The 26108-nt window shown below is 43.5% G+C and overlaps 1 protein-coding gene across 2 annotated transcripts in view; it reads left to right on the top strand.

Annotated features, from left to right (window-relative positions):
- LOC144501364 (eosinophil peroxidase-like) overlaps positions 1-21730 on the top strand; it is a 57461-nt gene extending 35731 nt beyond the window's left edge. For both annotated transcript variants that reach the window (XM_078225017.1, XM_078225018.1), the window contains exons 7-15: positions 253-459; positions 4014-4356; positions 9061-9221; positions 10579-10837; positions 12936-13106; positions 13718-13955; positions 17103-17308; positions 18818-18979; positions 20988-21730. In XM_078225017.1, the coding sequence (XP_078081143.1) occupies positions 253-459; positions 4014-4356; positions 9061-9221; positions 10579-10837; positions 12936-13106; positions 13718-13955; positions 17103-17308; positions 18818-18979; positions 20988-21127 (1887 nt within the window). In that variant the 3' untranslated portion in view covers positions 21128-21730. The remainder of the gene's footprint in view (positions 1-252; positions 460-4013; positions 4357-9060; positions 9222-10578; positions 10838-12935; positions 13107-13717; positions 13956-17102; positions 17309-18817; positions 18980-20987) is intronic.
- The last annotated feature ends 4378 nt before the right edge of the window (positions 21731-26108 follow it).

The following is a 26108-nucleotide window of genomic DNA, read 5'->3' as shown; positions in this document are numbered from 1 at the left end:
TGTATTGAACTCCTGGAGACTCCAGGCCTACCGTGGAGAGTTAGCAATCCTAACTGCTCTGTTCATCCCCAACTTTCTTCTTTTGTCCACACGGCCAACTGGAAATGTACAAAGAAGAACATAATTAATGAGGCTCCATCTACAGGCCTGTTCAACCTACTCTAAGGTCAAAATGAACCTGCCAAAAACACGTAAGGCGGGCCTCATGCCCTGAACGTTTAAAGCTAACTATTATTTATCATTCTTCTTCAGGCCCGAGAGATTTCCAACAAAATCCTGAAAGCACCCATTAAGGATATAGTTCCGGATTCCGAATGGAATCAGATGTTTATGCAATGGGGGCAGTGGATTACTCATGATATCAGTTTAATTCGTCCATCTCACAACGCTGAGACCTTCAGAAATGGCATCAACTGTCAAAAGTCTTGTGTACAAAAAATTCCTTGTTTCCCAATTAAGGTGAGGCATTGATTCTCTATTTAAAGACATGCTTGGGAACTGAAAGTGCATTTATGTGGTGTCCATTCAGTTCAAAGCCAGGTCATCCAAAATAAAAGTTTGTCGGTGCAGTGTCTTAATTCTTGATAAAATGGGATCTTTCTTTGTACTCCGTAAAACAATTGCAACAACTAAAAACATCCTGATAATTTCTTGCATAGAAATTAACCCATCCCTGGACACAGATTTCCATGCTATCCCTCCTTTGCATTTTCCTCTTCTTCCTTAAGCCACCTCTATGTTGAAGATGAGGATGTTAACGGCAGCTAATGGCCATGTGTTTGGATTTCAGTAAAAAGACAGTAACTCCTCACTTTTAACACGGCAAGGGTGGGATATTTTTATCCTGCTATCCTGGCCGGTGTGAGCAGATCCAACAAAGTAGGTCACCTCTTAAGTCACCTCTGAGTCACATTCCACAGATACTCAGCAGCTCATCTATTGAAACTGTACATTTAATTCAAATTATTAATTATAATTATTTTAGTCCAGTGCTCACACTAGTTTTCATAAATCATAGGTAGCAACACTGAACAGATCTGGGTTTGTTTTGAATGAAAAGTGGCACAGTGGTTAGCACTGCTGCCTCACAGCCCCAGGGACCTGGGTTCAATTCCTGGCTTGGGTCACTGTGCGGAGTCTGCACGTTCTCCCCTTGTCTGCGTGGGTTTGCTCCGGTTTCCTCCCACAGTCCGAAAAGACATGCTAGTTAGGTGCATTGGTCATACTAAATTGCCCTTTGGTTTCCAAAGATGTGTAGGTGAGATGGATTTTAATGTAAATATGTGGGGTTACAGAGATAAGATGGGTGTGGGTAAGATACAGTGTCAGAGTCGATGCAGACTCAATGGTTTATTTATGCATTGTAGGGATTCTACGATCCCTCAATTCCCACAAGCAGGACCTCCCCACCTCCAATAGAGGAGGATAACGAGGGATACCAAACATGTCACTTTTGAAGTTCTCGCCTTTGAATTCGCTCAAAAGCATTCCGACGCGGACTGTGCACCTTCCAGGTTTCAATATCGTCTCACGAGTTTCTGTTCCCCTAAATTACAAAGTCTGTACCTCAGTCGGTGCTGGTAGCAGGTCTTTAATAGCTGGCTAGCTTCACTGGGTGGCACTTCTCCTGGGTTTCACCAAGCTCTAATCTTGCGAGCTGCTACACCAAGTTATAAATGGCTCATAGGGCTTCTTCAGAGCCCTGAAGTCTTTCAGCGTGGAATCAATGACCTTCAGCCACCTTCTTAGCTCCCCAGGATTTCTCCTGAGTCCAAATTATACAGAGCTATCAAAGGGTTCCTGGAACTCCTCCTGAGCTCTAAGTGCACAGAGATATCAAACAGCTCCTGAGACTTCAGCCCCAACTACACAGAGCCAGCTAACAGCAACACTTTTGCTGCCTGGAGCCTGCTAACAGCAGAACCTTTCGGACTGACTTTTTCCTTTGTTGCAGAACCTTCACTCCCCAGCAAATCACACAGATAAATTGAAACTCTCCAACTTTCTTAAGTTACACCCATCTCCATAATAATGTAGCCTTCCAGGGCTCACTGAGTGTTTTAAAATCAATTGTGGCTCTAAGTCTCAAAACAAAATAACCGTCTGGGCAGCTTTTCTTTGATGTGGAGATGCCAGCGTTGGATTGGGGTAAACACAGTAAGAGTTTTAACCTGGTGTTGTTAAAACTCTTACAGCTTTTCTTTGCCAGCAGTGTAGACAAGTTTTCCTGCTAAATAAATCCATGTTTTATGATCTTACCTTTTTATGATCTTACATTCATCACATTTTCTATAGTTAAACTTTACTCTCCCCAGAAGTAAACATTACCTCTAAAATATTAACATGAACCATGAACTTGGTATTTATAACAACATCAGCATCTAGAAACAAGGAGGATCCCAAACTGATCCAGGTTCTCACAGCTGGAATCTGCGACTGATACATGTCTGTGCATGAGTGAGCCTCTAACGTACATCCCTGAAAGACGTGCTGGTTAGGGTGCATTGACCCAAACAGGCGCTGGACTATGGCGACTCGGGAATTTCACAGTAACTTCATTGCAATGCTAATGTAAGCCTTACTTGTGACTAATAAATAAAAACTTTAACTCACATTGTGGTACAATTTTAAATAAATAGTGGTTCCCTATTAAATGCCAAACATTTAAGTGCACAAGAAGGGGAGTGTTCTGCACAGTAATTAGAATCATAGAATCCCTACAGTGCAGAAGAGGCCATTCAACCCATTGGGTCTGCACCAACTCTCTGACAGAGAATCTTACCCAGGCCCCACCTATCCCCATAACTCCACACATTTCCCATGGCTAATTCATCTAACCTACACATCTTAGAATGTATAACTAAGGGGCAATTTAGCATGGCCAATCCATCTAACTTGTACATCTTTGGACTGTGGGAGGAAACCGAAACACCCGGAGGAAACCCACACACAGGGAGAATGTGCAAACTCCAAACAGACAGTGACCCAAAGCCAGAATTGAACCAGGTCCCTGGAGCTGTGAGACAGCAATGCTAACCACTGTGCCACCGTGATGCCTAATCTGCCAATGTGCCACCGTGCCGCCCATTACTTCCAATTACTATCCAAAGACTCAGGAACACTCTGCACTTAGCTACCCCACTAGACTGGGGGGGATGGGGGTGGTGGTGGAGACATTAGTGCACACCATTTAGCGGGCTCCCCACTGGGCGCCACGGCCTCTGCGGGTCTCCAGACGAAGATTTTTGGAGTAATCAGCTCCTGTGGAGCTGATTTAAATATTTAAATTTGGATTTAAATTTCATTAGGGGGCCCGGGACTGAAGTCTCCGGGCCCACTAGCATCTCCGCCCCATCCCCCCAGCCCAGGAGTGGTTCATTCCAGCAGGGTTTACAACAGCTCCCCACGAACGTGGAACTGGAGGCCGACCCCGCTGGAGGGAACAGAGGCCATGGAGACATCGAGGCTGGCCCAGATAGTTCCGGGAGGCTAGCGATAGGAGGGTTCGGCAAGGGCTGAAATGGGGGCACACGGGGCTGGCCAGCGATCAGGAGGCCCACAGTGCAGGGCAACTGCACATGCGCCAATCTCCGCTCTGACAGTGGCCCGCTCAGCGCTTTGCTGCCAGCCTCTCCAGCGGGAATACTGATTTTAAGAGCCATTGATGTTCAGGTACTCTGGAGTGCTCAGAGTGTTGGAGATGCATTCTGAAAATCACGCTAAAAAAATCAGTGGGAGTTACTTCAGTCCTCATGCAAATTTGGCATATGGAATTTTTTTGGGAGAATCGCTCCCCCAGATCTGCCTTTATAAAACGGACAGGTCCTCAAGTCATTTGGCACATTCTTCTGGCAATTAAAGAGCAAAGAAATCTTGATGTATTTTATGGCAAAAACCTCTTTGGAAAACAAGAGAACTATTGGTTTTCCATGCTCACCGACTGAGCAGGGTCGTCTCGCACTGTGGGCCTATGAATAGCTGCTTCCATCACTGCCCTGACCTTCCATCCACAGGTACCTGATGACGACACACAGATTACAGATGCCCATCAGTGCATGCCATTCATCCGATCAGCTCTCGTGTGCCACTCAGTGTTTCAGGGCCTGAGTGCGTGCCAGCAGATCAACATGCAGACATCGTTCATTGATGCCAGCAGTATTTACGGCAATACAGAGAGCCAGGCAAAGAAACTCAGAGATCTCACCAATGACCAGGGCCTGTTGATGGTCAATCCCACCTTTTTAGACAACAATCTGAAATACCTGCCTTTCAAAAACCACAGGCAGAAGAACTCTTGTGCCGTGACCCACAACAGCTCATCTTGCTCTGGAGTAAGCGTTCCCTGTATGTTAGCTGGTAAGAAATCATTGGTTGGTGATGTGGTATGAAAAGCACCTAATAGCACAGTGTATCTGAGCCCAGGGCGAAGACAGGATATGGCCCCTTTTTTTTATGGCAATAGCTGTCATGTGGTGAGCTTAAAGGTCCAATCTGAATGTTATTAAATGGCTGAATGGGTGAGTGGATGAATGGGTGAGTGGATGAATGGGTGAGGTGGCAGGTGGGTGAGGTGGCAGGTGGGTGAGGTGGTGGCTGAATTCTTGCAGGGGTAATTGGGGTCCAAGGGTAATCAGGAGAGCCAGTGGGGTAGTCAGGGGTTCATAGGGAGTGACTCGGGGGGGGGGGGGGGGGGGGGGGGGGGTCGGTTCTGGTGCTACCCAAGAGTTGGACGAGGGTTTTTCTGTCTAACATTTTCTGGTTAACTATTCAGGTAATTAAAGCTGGTATTCGTCCTGTAGAGAGTGAGTCTTGGGATTGACAATGGAAAGCAGAGAAATGCCGGAAGCATTGAACACGTATTTTGTGTCTGTCTTCATGGTAGAATACTTAGAAAATTTCCCAGAGGTACACGACAATCAAGAGGCAGTAGAGAAGGATGAACATAAAACAATTGTCATCACGGGGGAATGAGGTGCCAGGAAAACTATTAGCTCTAAAGGCTGATACATTACCAGGACCAGATGACCTGCATCCTTAGGTCATAAAGAAGTAGCAGCACAGATACTGGATGCATTGGTTAGAATCTATAATCTTCCAAAATTTCTCAGGGACAATCCCAGGGTCAGAATTTTATGCTCCACACAACCCGCCCTCCGAGCCCTCCCACCCCAACCAACTCCCCAACCCCACCCCTGGCAGGTTCTGAGGCAGGAGGTAGCTTAAAATTCTGTGGATGAGATTCCCTCTGGGATCCTGCCTGCCCCGACCTGGATGTGATTGTACAGTGGGGTGAGCAGGATCTCGGACCAGAAGGTCACCCATGCCACTATTAAGGACCTTAGGTGACCACTGAATGGCCATTTCTGGCCCAGCCTTAATTTTCAATCCCGATGTCTGATGGTGGAAACAGAAAAGGTTTTTACCCTCAATCTTGGGCAGGAAGGAGGTTGGGAAAGGGGAGAGTGCCTCAATTGGACGGACCCTTCAGAGTGGTGGCACCCTCCCCTCCAGGATCCTGGGATCTCTGACCTTCCCTCTGTCCCCAGCTCCGAGATCGCTCCCGCGCGACACCTCAGGGCAGCCTCATCCCTCCCCTCCCCAGGACCCCTGGTACTGACCTGAAGTGGGGTACCTATTCCAGCCACTGCAGTGCTGTACTTGAAGGGCTGGAGAGCTGTCGGCCATTTGATTATCTGACAGCTCCTCAAGGGTGTACAGATGTCATGCTTGCTGCCAATCAACATTCAATTGAGTATAACATGGCAGCGGGCCTGTCAGAGTTGGCGGGGAGGCATTTCCCACTGACCCTCAGGATGACAGGTGCCGAGCGCTTACCATCCTGAAAATTCAGGCCCAGTAAGTTGGAAAATAGCTAATGTCAGACATTTTTTCAAGAAAGGATTCAGGATAGTGACCCAGGAACCTATAGGCCAGTTAGCTTATCATCTGCTACGGACTAAGTTCCAGAATCTATTATTAAGGAGGTTATGGCAATGTGATCAGGCAGAGCCACCATGGCTCGGAGAACGGGAAATTGTGTTTTTTAACTAATCTATTGGAGATTTTGACAAAGTAACATTCAATGTGGATAAAAGGGAACTGGTAGATGTGATGTATTCAGATTTCTAAAAGGTTTGATAAGGTTATTATACAAGATAAGGTGTAGGGGATAAATTGGATAGATTGGTTAACTAACAGGAAGCAGAGAGTAGGGATAAATGGGTCTTTCTTGGATTGGCAAGCTGTAAATAATGGAGTGCCACAGGGATCAGTGCTCAGTCCTCAGCTATTTATAGTTTGTATCAATGGTTTGTATGAAGGGACCAAAAACATGGTAACTAAATTTGCATATGACATCAAGATAGGTAAGAAAGTAAGTTGTAAAGAGAGAGACTGTAAAGGTATATAGACAGGTTAAGTGGGAGGGCTTTCCACAATGGAATTCTCTTTCTCAGACAGCAGTGAAGGCTGTATTTTTAAATTTATTCAAGGCTGAGTTGGATAGAGTTTTATTAGACAAGAGAGCCAAGGCCTATGGGGGCAAACAGGAAGATGGAGTTGAGACCACAACCAGGTTAGCCATGATTTTACTGAATGGCGGAGTAGGCTTGAAGGGCCAAATGGCCAACTCCTGTTCCTATGAGCTTATGGAAGCAAATCAGAACTGCCCAAAGTCTCAGACTCAAGCTCAGATTTGGAGACATTCATGGAGGGACACAGGCAGCAGGGGAATTGACCATCAGAAGTTGAAGCTTCTTGCACAAAGCCCATGTAGTTCAGCACATCAGGACTTCCACAGGGTCCCAATGCACGTCTCTGACAATCTGGAGAGCAAAGGATTTGGACCATTAACAAGAGTAGGCTATTTAACCTTCAAGCCTATTCCACCATTCAATGAGATTTGTCCTATATTCCATAATACTCAGTTAATAAAAGTCTATCAGGCTCAGTTTTAAAATTAATATTGATCTAGTATCAGTTATCATTTGCCAAAGAGACTTTTAAACTATTACCGCCCGTTGTATGTAGAAGTGTTTTCTAATTTCACTCCTGAAATATTTGGCTCAAATTTCCAGACAATGTCCCTTAATCTTAGACTGTCCAACTGTTGTGTTACCGGCATCTAACACAAATCTACCAATTACACATTGATGAATGCTTGGGTTCTTCATTGATGACCATTAGACTACATACAGATTGACAGGAGAGCTCTGCATATACATACTATCAGGCAATCTAACATTGATCCTGCTGCTGTGTCATACATTGCCTTGCATCACTTCCTGTGGTGATAATGGGTGGAATTTTACGGTCTTGCTCATCCCAAAACCGTAAAATCCTGCCCGAAGTCAACAAACCTTTCCATGGTCCGCCCCTCACCTGCTCCAATTCTCCTGGCAGATGGGGTGGTAAATTTCTGGCCATTATAAAGTAAAAATAAAGTTTATTTATTAGTCACAAGTATGGGTTACATTAGCACTACACTGAAGTTACTGTGAAATTCCCCTAGTCGTCACAGTCTGATGCCTGTTCGGGTCAAAGCACTGAACTAGCACATCTTTCTGAATGTGGGAGGAAACCGGAGCACCCGGAGGAAACCCACGCAGACACGGGGAGTATGTGCAAACTCCACACAGACAGTGACCCAAGCCGGGAATTGAACCCGGGTCCCTGGCGCTGTGAAGCAGTTATACCACTGTGCTACTGTGCCACCTCAATATATATTTTAGTTATAAACAGATGCTTAACAGAATACTGCAGTTACCTATATTAAAGTAATATTGCAACACCAAACAGCAGAAATAGTTTTCTCTGTTCCCCTTAATGAGTTAAAAATGTCAATCTAATTACCCCTTAATGTTCTAAATTACAGGGAATACAACATTAATTGGACAATTGCTCCTCATAATATAACCTTTAGTGTCCAGGTATAATTCTGATAAACCTATGCTGCACTCCTTCAAGGCCAATATTTTTTTCCTAAGATGTGGTGCCCAGAACTGCTCTCAGCACTCAATGTCTGGTCTAACTACATCTTTATACAGCTGAGGCAAGCCTTCTACTCCCTTGTATTTGGTGTTTTAGATATAAAGGCCTTTTAAATTGTTTTCTGTACCTGTTCATGATATTTTATTGATTCATGTACCTGGATCCTCAAGTCTCATCAGACCTCCACTCTTTCTAACTGTTCACCATCTGCCTATCTAGTTAGGTCCTAAGTAGATGTTCTCACATTTGCCTCCAGTGAAATCCCTTAACCATTCGCTTCATCTATCAATATCCCTCTTAATGTCTCAACCTACACAGCTTGCAAAGCTGCCTATCATTGTGTCATCAGCAAATTCTTTCTAAGCCACCATCTAAATAGTTAATAAATTAGGTGAATAATTGAGGCTGCAACACAAATCTTTGTGGGATATGGGTTGATGTGATCCAAACCAATTTCACATAGTATCCATTTAGAGTTATTGCTGCAAGGAAAATGTCATCTTGTCAGTCAAAGTTACATTTTAACAGCAGTCTCCAAAGTATGAAGTTGTGTGCCAACACACTGCACCACTCAGTCTATCAGCTGCATTCTTTTTTCTTTATTCTCTTCCAGGATGTGCATGTCACTGACTAGGTCAGTATTTGTTGCCCGTCACTACTTACCCTTCAACTGAGTGGTTTGCTAGGCAATTTCAGAGGGCGGTTGAGAGTCAATCACATTTCTGTGTGTCTGGAGTTACATGTAAGAGAGACCAGGTACAGATGACAGATTTATTAGTGAGCCAGATGTGTTTTTATGACAATCAAATATAGTTTCATGGCACCATTACTGAGACTAGCTCAATATTCCAGATTTTATTACTTAAATTTAAATGTCACCAGAATATTAGCCTGGGCCTTAGGCTTACCAGTCCAGTGACATTATCACTACACCATCACCTCCCCATTGTAGCACTTGACTTATTCACCAATCTGGATCTTCGGGGGTTGTTCATAATACGAGATCAACCCATATTATTCTGTGCACGTTTCTATCTTGTTGTAAATAGTGTACTCTTCCTGTTTACACAGGTGATGACCGTGCAAATGAAAACCTGGGGCTGCTCTGTTTTCACACACTATTTCTACGGGAACACAATCACATAGCGAGAGAGCTGAAGAAACTGAACCCACACTGGAGCGGAGAAACAATCTACCAGGAGGCGAGGAAAATCATCGGAGCGTTTCAACAGGTAGAGAAAAAAATGGAACAGACTTCAAATCGAAGCGGAGGATCGGGGTTTTCCCGTCTCCCTGTGGGATGATTTCCAGTGGCAGAGGCGGCTCGCCATTGGCCTCCGGCGAGATCTCTTGGTCCCACCAAGGTCTATGGCTTTCCCACCCCACCACAGGGAACCCGCCCGTGGAGGGGGGGAGGGGGGATGGTAGGTGGACACCTATGGCGGGACCGGAAGATCCCGCTGGTGAGAAGGGTCGGAAAATCCCGCATGAGGTTTTTGGACCTATGGTTCTCAAAGCTCTTCACGGCGAGGTTTTCTCCAAGTCAGATCGGGGAATGTTTTAGACTAATTGATGGAGATTGATTAATTTAATTCATTAACATCTCCATTATCACTGAATCCTTACTCCCCGGACGGTAGAAGGCAAAATAGATAGACTTGGTTATTTTTCATCTAGCATTTACTACGTTGATGGGTCATCTTTGTGTTTGTGTGTGAGACTCCATGCATACAGAACCACTGTATATATGTATCTCTGTTTTAGTGAGCTTTTCTTTCTCTCTTTTCTTCGATCTCTCTTCATACATTTCTATTTCTTTCTATTTATTTGTCTGTACGTGCGGGAGAAAGGATTTTTGTTTTACCTTCATCTCTTGGGCAGTGAATTGGTGGAGCAGATTTCTCACCCATATCAATGGACATGGAAAGTTGGTTCTCTAACACACAAGCAATGTATCCCTTCTGTCAGTATGGCCTGAGTGATGAAGGTGAAAATTATTCCTTCTGCCTCTCGTCTTGCTGATCTCTCCAGCATGTTCAGACTTGGTTGGATTTCCCCTTCAATTTGCTCACAGAAAGTGAGGCAATCCACCATGTCTGCACTCACCCTTGGTGGATCCTGAGAGACGAAGGCTACACTGAACAGTATTGTGTATATATTCATGAAGGGCACCAGGCATGCACCTGGAGAATTGAGGCTTATTCCACCTGGAGAGTAATCTTGTTAGGTCACTGATGTTGCTGAGTCTAGTTCGGCCTGAAACTGTAGCTCGGGAGGGTAATTTGAAGAAGGCTGTAAAACTGAGAGAGGTGGTGAGAAATTCTCTGTAATTCCATGATCCTCTACTTCCAGCTATAATATGGGTCAAAAATTAGGGTTTTAATGATATGGTCGAGTATCCGATGCTCCCCGGAGTGAGCCTCCTATTTGAGAGCATGGGATTATGGGATTACAATGAGGAAGACAATAAGAAAAATTGTGGGAGAGAAATTAGAGAGAATGGATGCATAGCGACTACATCAATGATAAAAATAATTTGACCATCATTTACAATTGATTAATAATTACTTTCTCACTTCTCTCTGACAGATTATAACTTACAGGGACTATGTTCCCTTCATAATTGGTAAGGATGCAACAGAGAAATACCTCTCTCAATACCAAGGCTACAATGAGTTGGTTGATCCCAGACTCTCCAATGTCTTTGCTACAGCCGCTATGCGCTTTGGGCATGTCACAATCCAGCCAATGCTGAAACGTTATAATGAAAAATACCAGGAGGACTCAAAGTATTCCAGCATGCCCCTGCACTACACCTTCTTTGCTCCATGGAATTTAATTGAGGAAGGTACTCAGCATTATCATTCCCTGTAAACATCAGCCTTGCCGACTGTGAATAAATAACCAATTTCAAATATTGATGCACTCTTGTGCTTAATGGTGTTGCTGGAATATAGAACAATGTTCCAATTTTAGCTTCCAGAATTAATATGTAGCTCTCTCAGGCCGCTTCAATGAGTGTTAGGCACAGGATGCTAACTGCTTCTATATAGGCTCATCAAGCACTCAGATAGAGCACACATTAGATACAAGATAAAGTTTTCTTCACACTGTTATGTTAAATACTCATCAGTCAGTAGAGAATGAAATGGAAATGAGTGTAGGAAAGTCTAGGATCAGAAATGAATCTGGAGTCTCTCGGCACTGTTGTGTGACACACATAATTGAACATTAATAGTTGAATACCACAGACACCATGGCAGTGTTGCCATGCCCACCATCTATCTGATTCCATGGGTATTTACCAGTGGCAGTAGCAGTTGACCTGCTTGAGTGTGGTCAATGGATGCCCATCAGAGACCCTCTCTAAGGTATTGAAGTTCCTACCCTGCTTTTCCTCTCCCCAAGTTTCCCCTCTCCCATGTTTCCCCTCTCCCATGTTTCCCCTCTCCCATGTTTCCCCTCTCCCCACATTTCCCCTCTCCCACGTTTCCCCTCTCCTATGTTTCCCCTCTCCCATGTTTCCCCTCTCCCACGTTTCCCCACTCCCATGTTTCCCCTCTCCCCACATTTCCCCTCTCCCATGTTTCTCCTCTCCCCATGTTTCCCCTCTCCCCATGTTTCCCCTCTCCAACGTTTCCCCTCTCCCATGTTTCCCCTCTCCCACGTTTCCCCTCTCCCATGTTTCCCCTCTCCCATGTTTCCCCTTTCCCACGTTTCCCCTCTCCCACATTTCCCCTCTCGCCATGTTTCCCCTTTTCCACGTTTCTCCTCTCCCACATTTCCCCTCTCGCCATGTTTCCCCTTTCCCACGTTTCCCCTCTCCCCATAGTATTAATACCCAATCCTTTGTGCAAATGTATAATTCACTTCTTTCCTCTTGAATTCTATGCACGTAATTATCAAAGCCCAAAATGCAGACAGATTTTGTTTACGGCTCTTGTGACCTCCACTCACCTTCAGGGAATTAAATTTTACTGCCTGTTATGCTATATTCATCCATGCTCTTCAATGTCCTTCCATTGAGTCTGTGAGTATACATTCTTGCTTGAATCATTCCAGATCATATCACCTCCCATTTATCCACACTGAATCAGGACCGGCCGTTCTCTGCTTAATACAGTAACTCATTGGGGGTAGTTTTTTTAAATCTTCATCACCTTGACAGTAATCTGATAGACTGGAACACCCATCCATTGTACGATCTACCCCATTTTCATCCCACTAAAATCAATAGAATGATAGAGGTATCTATTCTCCCTCTCACTAGTCACTTGTGTTTGTTTATTTTATCTTTATCTCTTAAGTGTTACTCCCTTTTTTACTCCACACATTTGTTTCATGTGTAAAGTAACGTGCAGTGAATCTGCAGTGACCCATCAAGCTGTCCCAAGTCAGACATAGCACAGGTCAGGTCTGAGTAGTAATTCTGGTTAGTATTAGAACAAAGAACAAAGAAAAGTACTGCACAGGAAAGGGCGCTTTGGCCCTCCAAGGCAGTGCCAATCATGATGCCCTAACTAAACTAAAAAAACCTTCTGCCCTTACTTGGTCCATATCTTTCCATTCCCTCCCTATTCACGTAACCATCCAGATGCCTCTTAAAAGTTGCTAATGTGCCTGTTTCCACCTCCTCTGGCAATGCCTTCCAGGCACCCACCACTCTCTGCGTGAAAACCTTCACCCGCACATCTCCCTTAAACTTTCCCCCTCTTGCCTTGAACCTGTGCCCCCTTGTAATTGACACTTCCGCCCTGGGGAAAAGCCTCTGACTATCCACCCTCTCTATGTCTCTGAACTATTGCACTACTTCATCAAGCCATAGCTTACAGCGGAGAGTTACTAAGATGTCAAGTATGAGAAACACACACAAACGTGCAATCATTCGACTGCAAAGAAAAATCAAGAATGAAATAACATTGAAAAAGAAGCATTTCATTGTTTAGGTGGAGTTGATCCAATCTGTCGGGGCTTGCTTGGTTACCCTTGCAAACTGCAGACCCAAAGCTCCATGATGCCAGATGAACTGCGTGAGAAGCTGTTTGCCACACAGAATCATATAGGCTTGGACCTGTCTGCCATCAACATACAGCGCTCCCGAGACCATGGGCTTCCAGGTAACAGATAATCTGCAGTCTGAATCACTCATTCAGCTCTTTTAGTCTCAAGTGTAGTTGGTTGTAATTTTATTGCCCTGTTGCACATTCTGATTGTTGATTCCTACGAAGACAGTCTATATTTGGTGAATTAGCTCATGTATCACACTAAGAACTAGATTAAATAGGGGTGGCACAGTGGTTAGCACTGCTGTCTCACAGCGCCAGGGACCCGGGTTCAATTCTGGCTTCGTCACTGTCTGTGGAATTTGCACACTCTGCCCGTATCTGTGGGTTTCCTCCAGGTGCTCCGGTTTCCTCCCACACTCCAAAGATGCGCAGGTGAGGTGGATTGGCCATGCTAAATTGACACTAGTATCAGGGAGATTAGCAGGGTAAATAGGTGGGGTTACAGGAATAGGACCTGGGTGGGATTGTGGTTGGTGCAGACTCAATGGTCCGAATGATTTCCTTCTGCCTATAGGGATTCTATGATAAATAGGCTCAATTTGAAAATTATGAAACCCTCAAACTGCAGACTTTAAAATGTTTTTCTTGTGCTAACTTTATCATTTTGTTTACCGTAACTCATAAACAGAAAAGTAACCCCCATTTCCCCATTCTGAATCTAGGTTACAATGCTTGGCGAAGGTTCTGTCGACTTTCTGAGCCCCAAAATATTTTGGATCTTTCTCTCGTCCTGAACAGTATGGACCTAGCAACGAATCTCCTCAACTTGTATGGAACTCCAGACAACATCGATGTGTGGGTGGGGGGGATCTCCGAACCCTTCATGGAAGGCGGCAGGGTAGGCCCTTTGTTTGCCTGCTTGATAGGGCAGCAATTCAAGAACCTGAGAGATGGAGACAGGTAACAGAAGTATTGAGAGTGTCAAGGTGACCCATTTGTATATCACATTATTGTTTTCTTCCTTCAACAGATTTGCCTCCAAAAGTCTAAATTCTGCTTCTCAGTTATAAATAAAAACATGGAACAAAAATCTAGCATCTACCCTTCGATCTCCTCCAATACTCACCTCACTCATCACGACCTCCAGCACCACTATCTCCAGCTCCCTTGCACCAATAAACTTTTAGAACAACCTTTCAACTTTATCTTCCAGAATTTGTGTCATTTCCATAATTATTTCCACCACAATTATCATTTGATGTTTAACCCATATGCCTTATAGTGTTACTGAATATTTGCAATATCCCAACCTTACAATCTTTAAAAAATACTTGGACAAGCACTTGAATCATTATAAAATTCAATGATATGGGACAAGTGCTGGAAAATGGGATTATCGCAAACTTTAGTGGTAGTTGTCATCGGTGCAGACTCACTGGGTTGAAGGGCCTTTTCTGCTCTGTACGACACTATGACATGCAAAGATGGCAGAAATGCAAGCAAATGACTGTTGACCTGAGGAAAATGTCAGCTTCTCCTCTCCATTCTCTCTGGGATCAGAAAGCTGTGTCTCATGATCGCTGTGTCATGGGAATGGTTAAAAAAAAAAACACTATGGTGAAAAATGTATTTTACCCAACCAGTGATATACGCAGGCCCCTGGTCAGGCCTGAGGCTCACCTGGACTTACTCCCATAAGCTTTGGACAAGTAGTGTATCTGCACTGATCCAGGTCCCACCTGACAGTTGAGGAATGTAAACTCCTGACTTAGGAATCCCTTCGTCCAGCTCTGCCTGCTTGATGCACTAAGGCCTTATTGTGGTAGCTGGAATTCCAACCCTCACAGTCCCTGTGAACAGAATCTCGCATATTCAGGCCCTAGCTGAGTTTGTTACTGACCCTGCATGCTCACACCAAACTTAATAGAGGAACATTTGATGTGATTTGATTTATTATTGTCACATGTATTGGGATACAGTGAAAGGTATTGTTTCTTGCGTGCTATACAGACAAAACATACTGTTCATAGGCTACATAAGGGAGAAGGAAAGGAGAGGGTGCAGAATATAGTGTTACAGTCATACCTAGGCTGTAGAGAAAGATCAATTTAGTAAGAGGTAGGTCCATTCAAAAGTCTGACAGCAGCAGGGAAGAAGCTGTTCTTGAGTCGGTTGGTACATGACCTCAGACTTTTGTATCTTTTTCCTGATGAAAGAAGGTGGAAGAGAGTATGTCCGGGGTGCATGGGGTCCTTGATTATGCTGGCTGCTTTTCCAAGGCAGCGGGAAGTGTAGACGGAGTCAATGGATGGGAGGCTGGTTTGCAAGATGGATTGGGCTACCTTCACAACCCTTTGTAGTTTCTTGCTGTCTTGGTCATACTAAGCTTTCAATTACAAAGTGTCAGAGATTCAAAGTGAGAGGGAGGAAGTTTAATGGAGATGTGTTGGGGGAGGTTTTTCACGCAGAGAGTGGTGGGTGCCTGGAAGTGCTGCCAGAGGGGGTGGTGGAAGCAGGCACATTAGCAATATTTAAGAGGCATCTGGATGGGTACATGAATAGGGAGTGAATAGAGGGATACTGTCGGAGTTTTTCAGAGACCTATGTATTCTGCTGGATTTCATGTGAGAGCTTTCCCTTTATTAATTACAGCTTAGCAAATACAATAAACTCACAGGGACAGTAATTCTGTTTGAAGGCGTACTTTATTGCCCTGGTTTGGTCCTCACATGCGGGAGAATAGTTTGGGGTGGCCCAAGCAATTCTAAATTACATTTCTATCAGTAGTACAATTAGAAATCATTCGCCCGCCTCTTCTGGCCATCCTAACCCAATGAGCCAATCATTTTAGTATAAGTCATTTACCTTGACCAATAACATTCCACCTTCTGGCAACATGAAAATACATAGGTCCATAAAGTCCAGACATTTCGCCCACTGTCTCCTGGCAAACCACTACATTATACCGGAAAGTTATTTCCCACTGTCTCTTAGCAACTCACTACGTAAGTTCACCGAGTTCAAGAGTTCTCTTTCCACTGCCTTTATCAGGAAGAATTGTGTTATTTTAGTCATTCTACTGTCTGGGAAGCTTGCACTGTCTATAACCCATCCTGATAAAAACTGTGCTGTGTGGCTGTATTGTTCTTAAAGAATGTGGCTCATCTTACTCAGCTTTTATCCCATTATGCCTTGGGGCAGTCTGTAGTTGGCCAAGGTGTACATTTTAATACAGAATATGTAAAACACATGGTGTTTCTATGCAAAACAGTACCTTTGTAACTCCTGGCATTTTGTGCTTTTCCGACACTATATTTATTTCTAAATTAATCTACCCTGATTTATTAGTCTTTTTAGTAACAGATCATCCTAAATCCCTCTAACAGATATGGAACGAGTAAGGGTAGAAGGTTTTCTCTTTAGTTTAGTTAGGGCATCATGATCGGCACAGGCTTGGAGGGCCAAAGGGCTTGTTCCTCTGCTGTACTTTTCTTTGTTGTTCTAAGCCACGATACATCCAGAAAGGATGCTTTCTGGAAAGGAATATATCAAAATAGCTGGACTAATTTAATCACCTTATTCTCAACCAAGATAAATTGACATACTAAACTATTTTAACTATTAAAGGAATCTTCTCATATCTGAATACATTATTTATTTATGTAATTCCCACATAATGGGCAGAATGTTCCAGCCCCACCCACTACCAGGCTTGACTGGTCCAGTCTAAAGTCAATGGACTTATAACTGAGCCCCCAAATCTCCGTGGGGAATCGCAGTATGACAAGATTGGAAAGTCCCAATGTCTTTTCAGCTCATGCATTAATGGTAGCTGAGGTTAGTTGTCATTGACCATCATTGCTAGTAGGTATTAGCCGCAAGAAAAGAGCAAGAGAGATGTTTAATTGACATATTACCTTCCATGTTTCTCAGATATACTTCTCATAGACGAGTTACATCGTATAGCTACTGTTGTTGAATTGGCGATTTTGCCCAGTGAAGTGCCTCAAGCAATAATGTCCAGTTACCTTTTTTGTTGGGACTGGTTGAGAGATGAATGTAAACCACCCTGCTGAATAATCATTTGTCTTGCTCTTTGTGCTTTAGATTCTGGTGGGAAAATGAGGGGGTTTTTACTGCCAGCCAGCAGCAGGCCCTTTGGCAAATCTCATTCTCCAAGTTAATCTGCGATAACACCAGGATCAAAGAACTCCCTCAGGATGTGTTTAGGTACAGGTTGTACCCAGAAGGATATGTCGGATGCAATCACATTTCACGCGTAGATCTGAGTGCCTGGAAAGAGAAGACTAATGGTATGATTCTGTTGGGCCTTCCCTAGGATTCTGATGTAAGATATTCGGTTTCGTTATGTTTGTCCTAAAACTGAACATGTGAGTGATGGTGCAGGAAGGTGGTGAGAATGAGTTGAAAAGTCACTGGGCAGAATTTTACGCTCCTCCACTTTTAGGTGAGGAGAAGGGGGGGCGTGAATTTGAAGTGACAGGATTCCCTCCAGGTTCCTGCTCGTCCCAACCACACAGTGCATTTACATTGGGATGGTCACAGCCTCAGACAAGAAGCTCACCCTTGCCCAATTAATGGCTGTTTCCTGCCCAGCCTCAACTTGTAGGTTGGCGGGAAGATTGAACCTCTTTGGGGGAAGGTCAAAATACAACAATGGTACATCTCAGGTGGAAAGGGGGAAGCACCGCCAACAGAAGTCCACTTCTGAAGTTGGGCATTGCTCCCCTCCGCCCCACTTAAGATCCACTGGCCTCCAGATATCCCTCTCTGGCCTCTCCGCTGAGACTTCGATGACCTCACTCACATCCTCCCAAGGCTTCCCTACCCTCCCTGTTCCGGGACCACTCAACCTTACCGGGTACTTTTCTTTGTTGTTCTAAGCCGTGATACATCCAGAAAGGATGCTTTCTGGAAAGGAATATATCGGAATAGCTGGGCTAATTTAATCACTTTATTCTCAACCAAGATAAATTGACATACTAAACTATTTTAACTATTAAAGGAATCTTCTCATATCTGAATACATTATTTATTTATGTATTTCCCACATAATGGGCAGAATGCTCCAGGACTTAGGGGGGGATTCCACCCACCCTCCACTCCTGTTTTCAGCAGGCAGGAATGGCAAAGAGAGCGGAGACTCGATTAGGAAGTCCAAAATGGCTTTTACACCAGCGGGATTTTCCCATCTGATTGTCCCCGCCTCCCCCACTTTAAAAGTCGGATCCACCTATACAACTGCTTACATATGCATATCCAGTGTTAATGCCTGATCCAATTCCCTCCCCTCCACCCCCCACCCTCCCAGCCACCACCCCCAACCTTGGACTGTCCATTCACACCGACATGTATCACAACAGGTTTGCCACGACATGCACCTGGCACACAGAGCCAGTCGCCAGTCGGAGGCACACAGGTTAGCAAAGGCCCCAGGGGGGGAGGGGGTCCAGATGTTCAGGTTCAGGCAGACACTTGCACTATATGGAGAATATTGTACAGTCAATATAATTTTCAACATGTAAATAAGAAAGAAAATTTATATAAACTAATGTGTTGGTAAAATAAAATCCCTAAAGCTATAGCATTGAGGTGTTTAGATTGGAAGAATTAATTCCTTAACTTCAGCATCTCTTACAACTGGTGATTAAAGGACGCAACAGGGTTTTTTATTACAAAGAAGCCGTGCTCATACCCTGAGGGCAGAAGAAATACACTGATGTTTTACCGACACTTGCTTAAATATTTCCGATACATCTACACCTCCCTCTCCTGACAGCTTCTGTTTATTATTTTTACAGCGACTCCCTGTGGCCCTATTCCCATTGTCGCTCACGCCCATTTCTCAATCTGTAAATCTTCGGTCAGGTACACCTGCAAATCCGGATTCAAACTGGAGGGAAGGGATGAAATAAAATGTCTGAGTGGCAGACAGTGGAACTCTGCACCTCCTAGCTGTACAGGTAAGAGCCAAAATCCACCTAGCTGTACAGGTAAGAGCCAAAATCCACCTAGCTGTACAGGTAAGAGCCTGAATCCACCTAGCTGTCCTGGTAAGAGTCTAAAGCAACCTAACTATACAGGTGAAAGCCAACATCCATCTAGCTGTACAGGTAAGAGCCAAGATCCACCTAGCTGTACCAGAGCACTCGGAGGAAACCCAATCAGACACGGGGAGAATGTGCAAACTATACACAGACAGAGTTGAACCCGGGTCCCTGGCGCTGTGAGGCAGCAGTGCAAATCACTGTGCCACCGTGCTGTCATGTTGAATGACATTACAATCAGTAAACCTCCCACAAGTATCCTGGAGGTTGCCATTGACCAGAATCCTAACTGAACCAGCTATATAAATACTGTGGCTACAAGAGCAGGACAAAGGCTAGGAATTCCTCAGCTAGTGACTCACCTCCTAACTCCCTAGAGTCTGTCCATCATCTGCAAAGGAGTGTGATGGAATACTCGCCACTTGCTTGGATAAACATGGTTAAAATAACACTCAAGAAACTTGACACCATCCAGGACAAAACAATCCACTTGATCAGCACCCCAACGACCACCTTAAACATTCACCACCAACGCTTAATGGTAGCAGTGTGTACCATCTACAGGATGCACTGCAACAGTTTGCCAAGTCTCCTTTGACAGCATCTTCCAAACCCAGGATCAATGAAGGACTCGAAGTTACAGCACCCCTCCAAAGTCACACACCATCCCGACTTGGAAATATATTTCTGTTCCTCTACTGTTGTTACAATCCTTGTTGGTGCAATTACTGGACGGGAAGGTCCCAGAATGGAATCCTGGCTCAGAAGATCGTAATTTTCTTTTAGAAAATATGGAGGAACAGAGTCACAAGACTGTTAATAGGTTTTCAACAACAAAAATACATTTATTAAATATGAACATTATAATACAATATTCCTTCGATCCCCCTGATCTTCACAAAGATACACAGATTTCAAGAAATACACCCCACTCTGAAACCAAATGATGATGCCTTTCAATCAACCTCCCATGGATTTTTTCTCAAATTGTCCCCCAAATGATTGTCGCCGCAGTGTTTCCAAACTCCACGCAAAAAGAGACATGCTTTAAAATCATTTTTCAAACATTGCTGCCTTCCATCAAATGTTTTCATCAAGAATCCAGGTTTTCAAGACACTCAAAAGTGGAAATATAAGGCTTTAAACAAAACCCTGCTGTCTGGAACAAATGGACGCTTCTCTTCAGGGTGGCTGAAGACTCCTTCACTTTGCTCCTTTTCACAGTTCTGTTCCAGCTTAGAGAACACTGCAGAATCTTAGATGGTCACTCCCCCCAAACCTTTCCTTAAATATGTTTTTCCTCTTTCATCTTTAAAACCATTGTTCGCAGTATCTGTCTGAACTTAACTGTCTACAAAATATAAAAATCTTTCATGTGCTCTATTGCCCCCAATCTTGGGTCAAACAAAACATAATAATATTTACTTATGACCTTTCCTTAAATTGTAAACCCTGTCTTGGCTCCCTTTGAAATTCAACAGCTAAAATCAAAATCCTCACTTATCTCCAAGTGCATATTTCTACCAATGTCATGTTTGTGTTGGAAGGACATCAACTTGGCCCATTCACTTCAAATGCTTGCTTTTCACACCTAGTCCCTTTGATGATCTCAATTCCATAGATGCACAGTCCCCAGCTTAATTAGTTACACACAGACACACACACACACACAGCATTTCCACAGACCAATGCAATGTCCTCAAAAACATTAAAATAATAACATTTTCATCAGAATTATCAGAGTCGATGAGACAGGGAAGCTGGGTGATGGATTAGAATCCTTACCGGAAACACAAAAAGAGAATTTCCAGATATGTTTGGATTATTTCAGATTTCCAGCAGCTACAGTATTTCATGTTCATTTGCTTCAGTGCGTAGCAGATTTGGGGGTTGTGTACACTAACATATTAAATATTATTTTCAGAAGTTTCTGGAAGCTTGGAGGGAATAACTGGCTCAAAAGGAGGTAAAAGTGAATCTGGATCAGCGGAATCCAAAGAAGATGCAGGGGATTCAGATTTTCTCAAGGACAGTAACCCGTTTGATTCAGGATATGGTGCTTAGAGCTACAGCCTAACTTTCATAACTGTGGTGATGCAGTAAGGGAAGGTGAGCACTGGATAAAGGGGATAAAGTTTATCATTCTTCGATGTAAATATAAAAATAGTCAATGTGTGTTACCAGCCCTGGTGCAGTGTTTGGAGTGAGACTTCGCATTTTCTATGGTCTTTGTACTTGCTTTATGTGTGCATCACTTTAGTCATCCTTGGAACCAGTGGAATGTGGCAACCCTGCGCGTGGGCAACAGTCAACAAAATGTCCCGTGGGCCTCACTCAGAATCTTGATGGACCTATTTGTGAGTCTTGAAGCAGAAAACTCAACTACAGTCCAACAGTAGTTTTGGGCTTTCTGGACATCGTGCTCCATGAATACAGTAACCAGAAATGCTACATTTTCAGATATGTTTTCATATGGATAATTATATGTTAAACTGACAGTTTTGCCATCATTACAACCATAGAATCCAAGTTATTTAAATTCATCTGCTGATGGTGATAATTGGTTCTGAACAAATTGGCTGCTTCATTAGCCTTCATAATAAATGACTGCAAATTCAATTCAATGTGATGTCCAGAAGATTGCAATAAATGTAAGATCTTTTCACCAACCACAGACATCATTGTAATTCAGTAAACTGTTTGTTATGGTGTGCTATTTCAAGTTGTTCCAAGCTAACGCTCCAATACTCGAATCAGAACAACACTGACACTTCTTTTGCTATGATTACCTTTGCTTGTGTCAAATCAGTAAAATAAAGTAGCGGCAACCAAATAGTGTCCGACGCAGTTCTTTCTGTCTGACATTAGCCAAATGAATGGTGATTATGCCGGCACTGAACTTTACTCGCTCTGACAGCGAAAAAACATTCCCTCTCTTCTACCCTTTTTCTTCCATCCCCTGAATTTTGAGATATCACATCTACACCCTACAAACTCTTCACTCTCGCACTAGTCCCTCAACTGGCAACCACCCAAGAACAGCAGAAAAGGAGTTAACCGTATGTGTAAGTAACAAAGGAGATAATTATACAAAGATCAAATTCTGGCATTCTCCCAATAATTTTGTTTAACGCTCAAGAAAAAAAAGGCGGATTCCACAAGAGCACAATTCCACAAGTCTATGAGTTCAAATCGGTACCTACATAAACACTGTGAGTGGAATAGTACACAATGGAACCTATAATTATCCTTTATTACAATATAATAGAGTGGATGACTACTATACTCTCCTGTGTAATCTAAAAGCTAGTAAATGTCACATCATCACATTGCTACATTCAAGCTAAACCTGATGGATTTTCTTTTTGCCAGTAAGATAATTAGGCAAAGGCAGAGGAGCACAACAAGAAATACATGCTTGACAAATGTTTTAAAAAAGAATGAATTAAAAACAGCCATTAAGAGGTCAAAGTATACTTTTCATTTAATCTGCAAGACTTCTACGAGGAAACAAACTTGCATAGACTTTAAGATGGGATCTCAATAAATAGACATTTCTTCCAATTTCATGGCATTCGAATGTGATAAGACTACAAGGTTTAGGAGCAGAATTGGGCCATTCGGCCCATCAAGTAAACCTCTATGACTCTATGTCTGCTCCGCCTACCAATCATGGCTGATAGGTTTCTCATCCCATTCTCCCACTTTTTCCCCATAACCCTTGATCCCCTTACCAATAAAGAGCCTATCTATCTTTGTCTTAAATGCACTCAATGACCTGGCCTGCACAGCTTTCTGTGGCAATGAATTCCATAGATACACCACTCTCTGGCTGAAGAAATTCCTCCTCATCTCAGTTCTAAAGGGTCGTCCCTTTCCTCTGAGGCTGTGCCCTCGGATCCTAGTCTCCCCTACTAATGCAAACATCTTCCCCACATCCACTCTATCCAGGCATTTCAGTATTCTGTAAGTTTCAATGTCAGTCACAGAATGCGAAACTTGATTGAAACCTGAACTAAAGATGATCAGCAATTCGGTAAAAAAAAGTTTATTAATGCTGCGAGCATTAATGTTGGGACATTATTTATATCTGGCTCAGTCCTGTTTGCTGATGAGTTGAACACTAGTAATTTTGAATTCCCCGAGAAAATTAAATTGCTTGACCTTTATCAGCAATAAAATTGACTCCTACGTCAATTTCAATCTACAAATTAAAACACCCACGAATCCAAAGAACAGCCCAGGAGGAACAGAACATGCGGTGTAAAGCCTTTGAAGTTATTTTAAGATACATCAGGTGACATTTGGGGAATATAACTTCTGCAAGGGCAACTGGGCATGGATTCAGGAAAGGGAGCAATCTCACGGTTATTTAACTAGCTGGAACCTTTCAAAGATATTACTGGCATGGACAAAGAATTCCACTTGATGGTACAGTTTTGGAGTTCTGGAAGAATTTTGACAAGGCTTCATTGATGATTGATTAATAGCTACGGGGAGCTAGATAATAGGATTCTGGTACTAGATAAATCATTGATGTAAAAACTTGGAACAGATGGAACCAACAATTAAGTTTTTAGGCTGGAATGGAGAGGTGGCAGCTCAGGGATTATTATCGAAGCATTTTCCATTTTTAAATAATTTGGTAAATCTATGAAACGTTCAGCATCATATTTGACTGAACCAAAAATAACACAGGTTATTTAGTTATATTGGCAGAGAGACAGTATATATCTAAAGAGGAAATATCATTGCTAGAGCACTGAGTGCAGTTGTAGGCAAGCAGTAATTGGGTAAATTTTACTGCCACTGAGATGATAACAAGGACAGCAGGAGGATCATCATGAGTGTCAGGAATTTAAGTTACAAATAATAATTAAGGGATGTTGGAAAAGAGTGAGACTCTGAGGTTCTTTTGTCAAAATGTAAGGCATTCCTTTTTCCAGGTGGATTGATTACTTGCCATCCTGACCCCAAAGGCCCCTAGCCCATTGTCCTGAATGGGATGTCTGTATGTATACAGACTAGGCTCCACACATAGCAACTCTGAAAGAAATGGAGGTCACCTTAACTGAGACTGTGGAGCCAATTCACTGCCAGGTCTCAACAGAATCGAGACTAATAAAAGGTGAGGTTCTCGGGGGACGTGAGGGAAGGCAGAAATATTCACTGCAGAACACAATCCCTCACAAAGGGGCATCAGCAGTCCAGAATTCTACCAGTGCGTCATGGCCTGTTGCATGACCACCCTGGAGATCCCCGTGGCAGAAGTGCCATTGGCATAAGGCAGAGAAGTAGAGTGACATTTATACCAAGGCTTTGCCAGGTATTTCACCTGAATTATGGTAGAGGAGAGGGAGAATCGCATGGAAAATCATCTCCATTGATCAACAGATCTGAAAAGCTGAGTGAATAGAGACAGAGACAGGCAAGGTTTTTTCTGCTGTTGGACAGAGAAAGTGGGCAGAAGGTTTGTTGTGTCTGAATAACTAATGGCTTTATTGCACCTGAGCCACATCGGTGTGCACACAAAGATTAATGTGAAATATTTAGCTTTGAAAAGATGACTGTTTAGTCAGGTCTATCATTAGAAGGCAGTGCATATGAATCAGGATTGCCTTTTTTAAAAATTCATTTTTGGGAGGCAGGTTGTTAGCGGAGTGCCACAGGGATCAGTGCTTGGTCCTCTGCTCTTTATGATTTTTATTAATGACTTAGAGGAGGGGACTGAAGGGTGGATCAGTAAATTTGCTGATGACACCAAGATTGGTGGAGTAGTGGATGAGGTGGAGGGCTGTTGTAGGCTGCAAAGAGACATAGATAGGATGCAAAGCTGGGCTGAAAAATGGCAAATGGAGTTTAACCCTGATAAATGTGAGGTGATTCATTTTGGTAGGACTAATTTAAATGTGGATTACAGGGTCAAAGGTAGGGTTCTGAAGACTGTGGAGGAACAGAGAGATCTTGGGGTCCATATCCACAGATCTCTAAAGGTTGCCACTCAAGTGGATAGAGCTGTGAAGAAGGCCTATAGTGTGTTAACTTTTATTAACAGGGGCTTGGAGTTTAAGAGCCGTGGGGTTATGCTGCAACTGTACAGGACCTTGGTGAGACCACATTTGGAATATTGTGTGCAGTTCTGGTCACCTCACTATAAGAAGGATGTGGAAGCGCTGGAAAGAGTGCAGAGGAGATTTACCAGGATGCTGCCTGGTTTGGAGGGTAGGTCTTATGAGGAAAGGTTGAGGGAGCTAGGGCTGTTCTCTCTGGAGCGGAGCAGGCTGAGGGGAGACTTAATAGAGGTTTATAAAATGATGAAGGGGATAGATAGAGTGAACGTTCAAAGACTATTTCCTCGGGTGGATGGAGCTATTACAAGGGGGCATAACTATAGGGTTCATGGTGGGAGATATAGGAGGGGTATCAGAGGTAGGTTCTTTACGCAGAGAGTGGTTGGGGTGTGGAATGGACTGCCTGCAGTGATAGTGGAGTCAGACACTTTAGGAACATTTAAGCGGTTATTGGATAGGCACATGGAGCACACCAGGATGATAGGGAGTGGGATAGCTTGATCTTGGTTTCAGATAAAGCTCGGCACAACATCGTGGGCCGAAGGGCCTGTTCTGTGCTGTACTTTTCTATGTTCTATGTTCTAATGCTATGTCTCTGGAGTCACATGCAGGCCAGATCAGGTAAGGATGGAAGATTTCCTTCCCTAAAGAACATTAGTGAACCAGATGGGATTTTCCGACAATCGGCTAATGGTTTCATGGTCATCAGTAGATTCTTAATTCCAGATAATTTTTTTTATTGAATTCAAATTCCACCATCTGCCGTGGCAGGATTCGAACGCGGGTCCCCAGAACATGAGCTGAGTTTCTGGATGAATAGTTTAGCGATAATACCACTAGGCCATCGCCTCAGAGCTACTGGTGTTGGTCAGATATTGAAAACTATTTTTATCAGTGAATGCCATACATTATTACAGTCATAAAATGATACTCATTTTGTACCTTTCTGGCTCTTCCACTTTTTCTCGCAACAA

This window comes from Mustelus asterias, chromosome 12 (assembly GCF_964213995.1).
Source record: "Mustelus asterias chromosome 12, sMusAst1.hap1.1, whole genome shotgun sequence".
NCBI classification, from domain to species: Eukaryota; Metazoa; Chordata; class Chondrichthyes; order Carcharhiniformes; family Triakidae; genus Mustelus; species Mustelus asterias.
The sequence above is the reverse complement of the archived record's forward strand: the minus strand, read 5'-3'. Positions and strand labels throughout refer to the sequence as shown.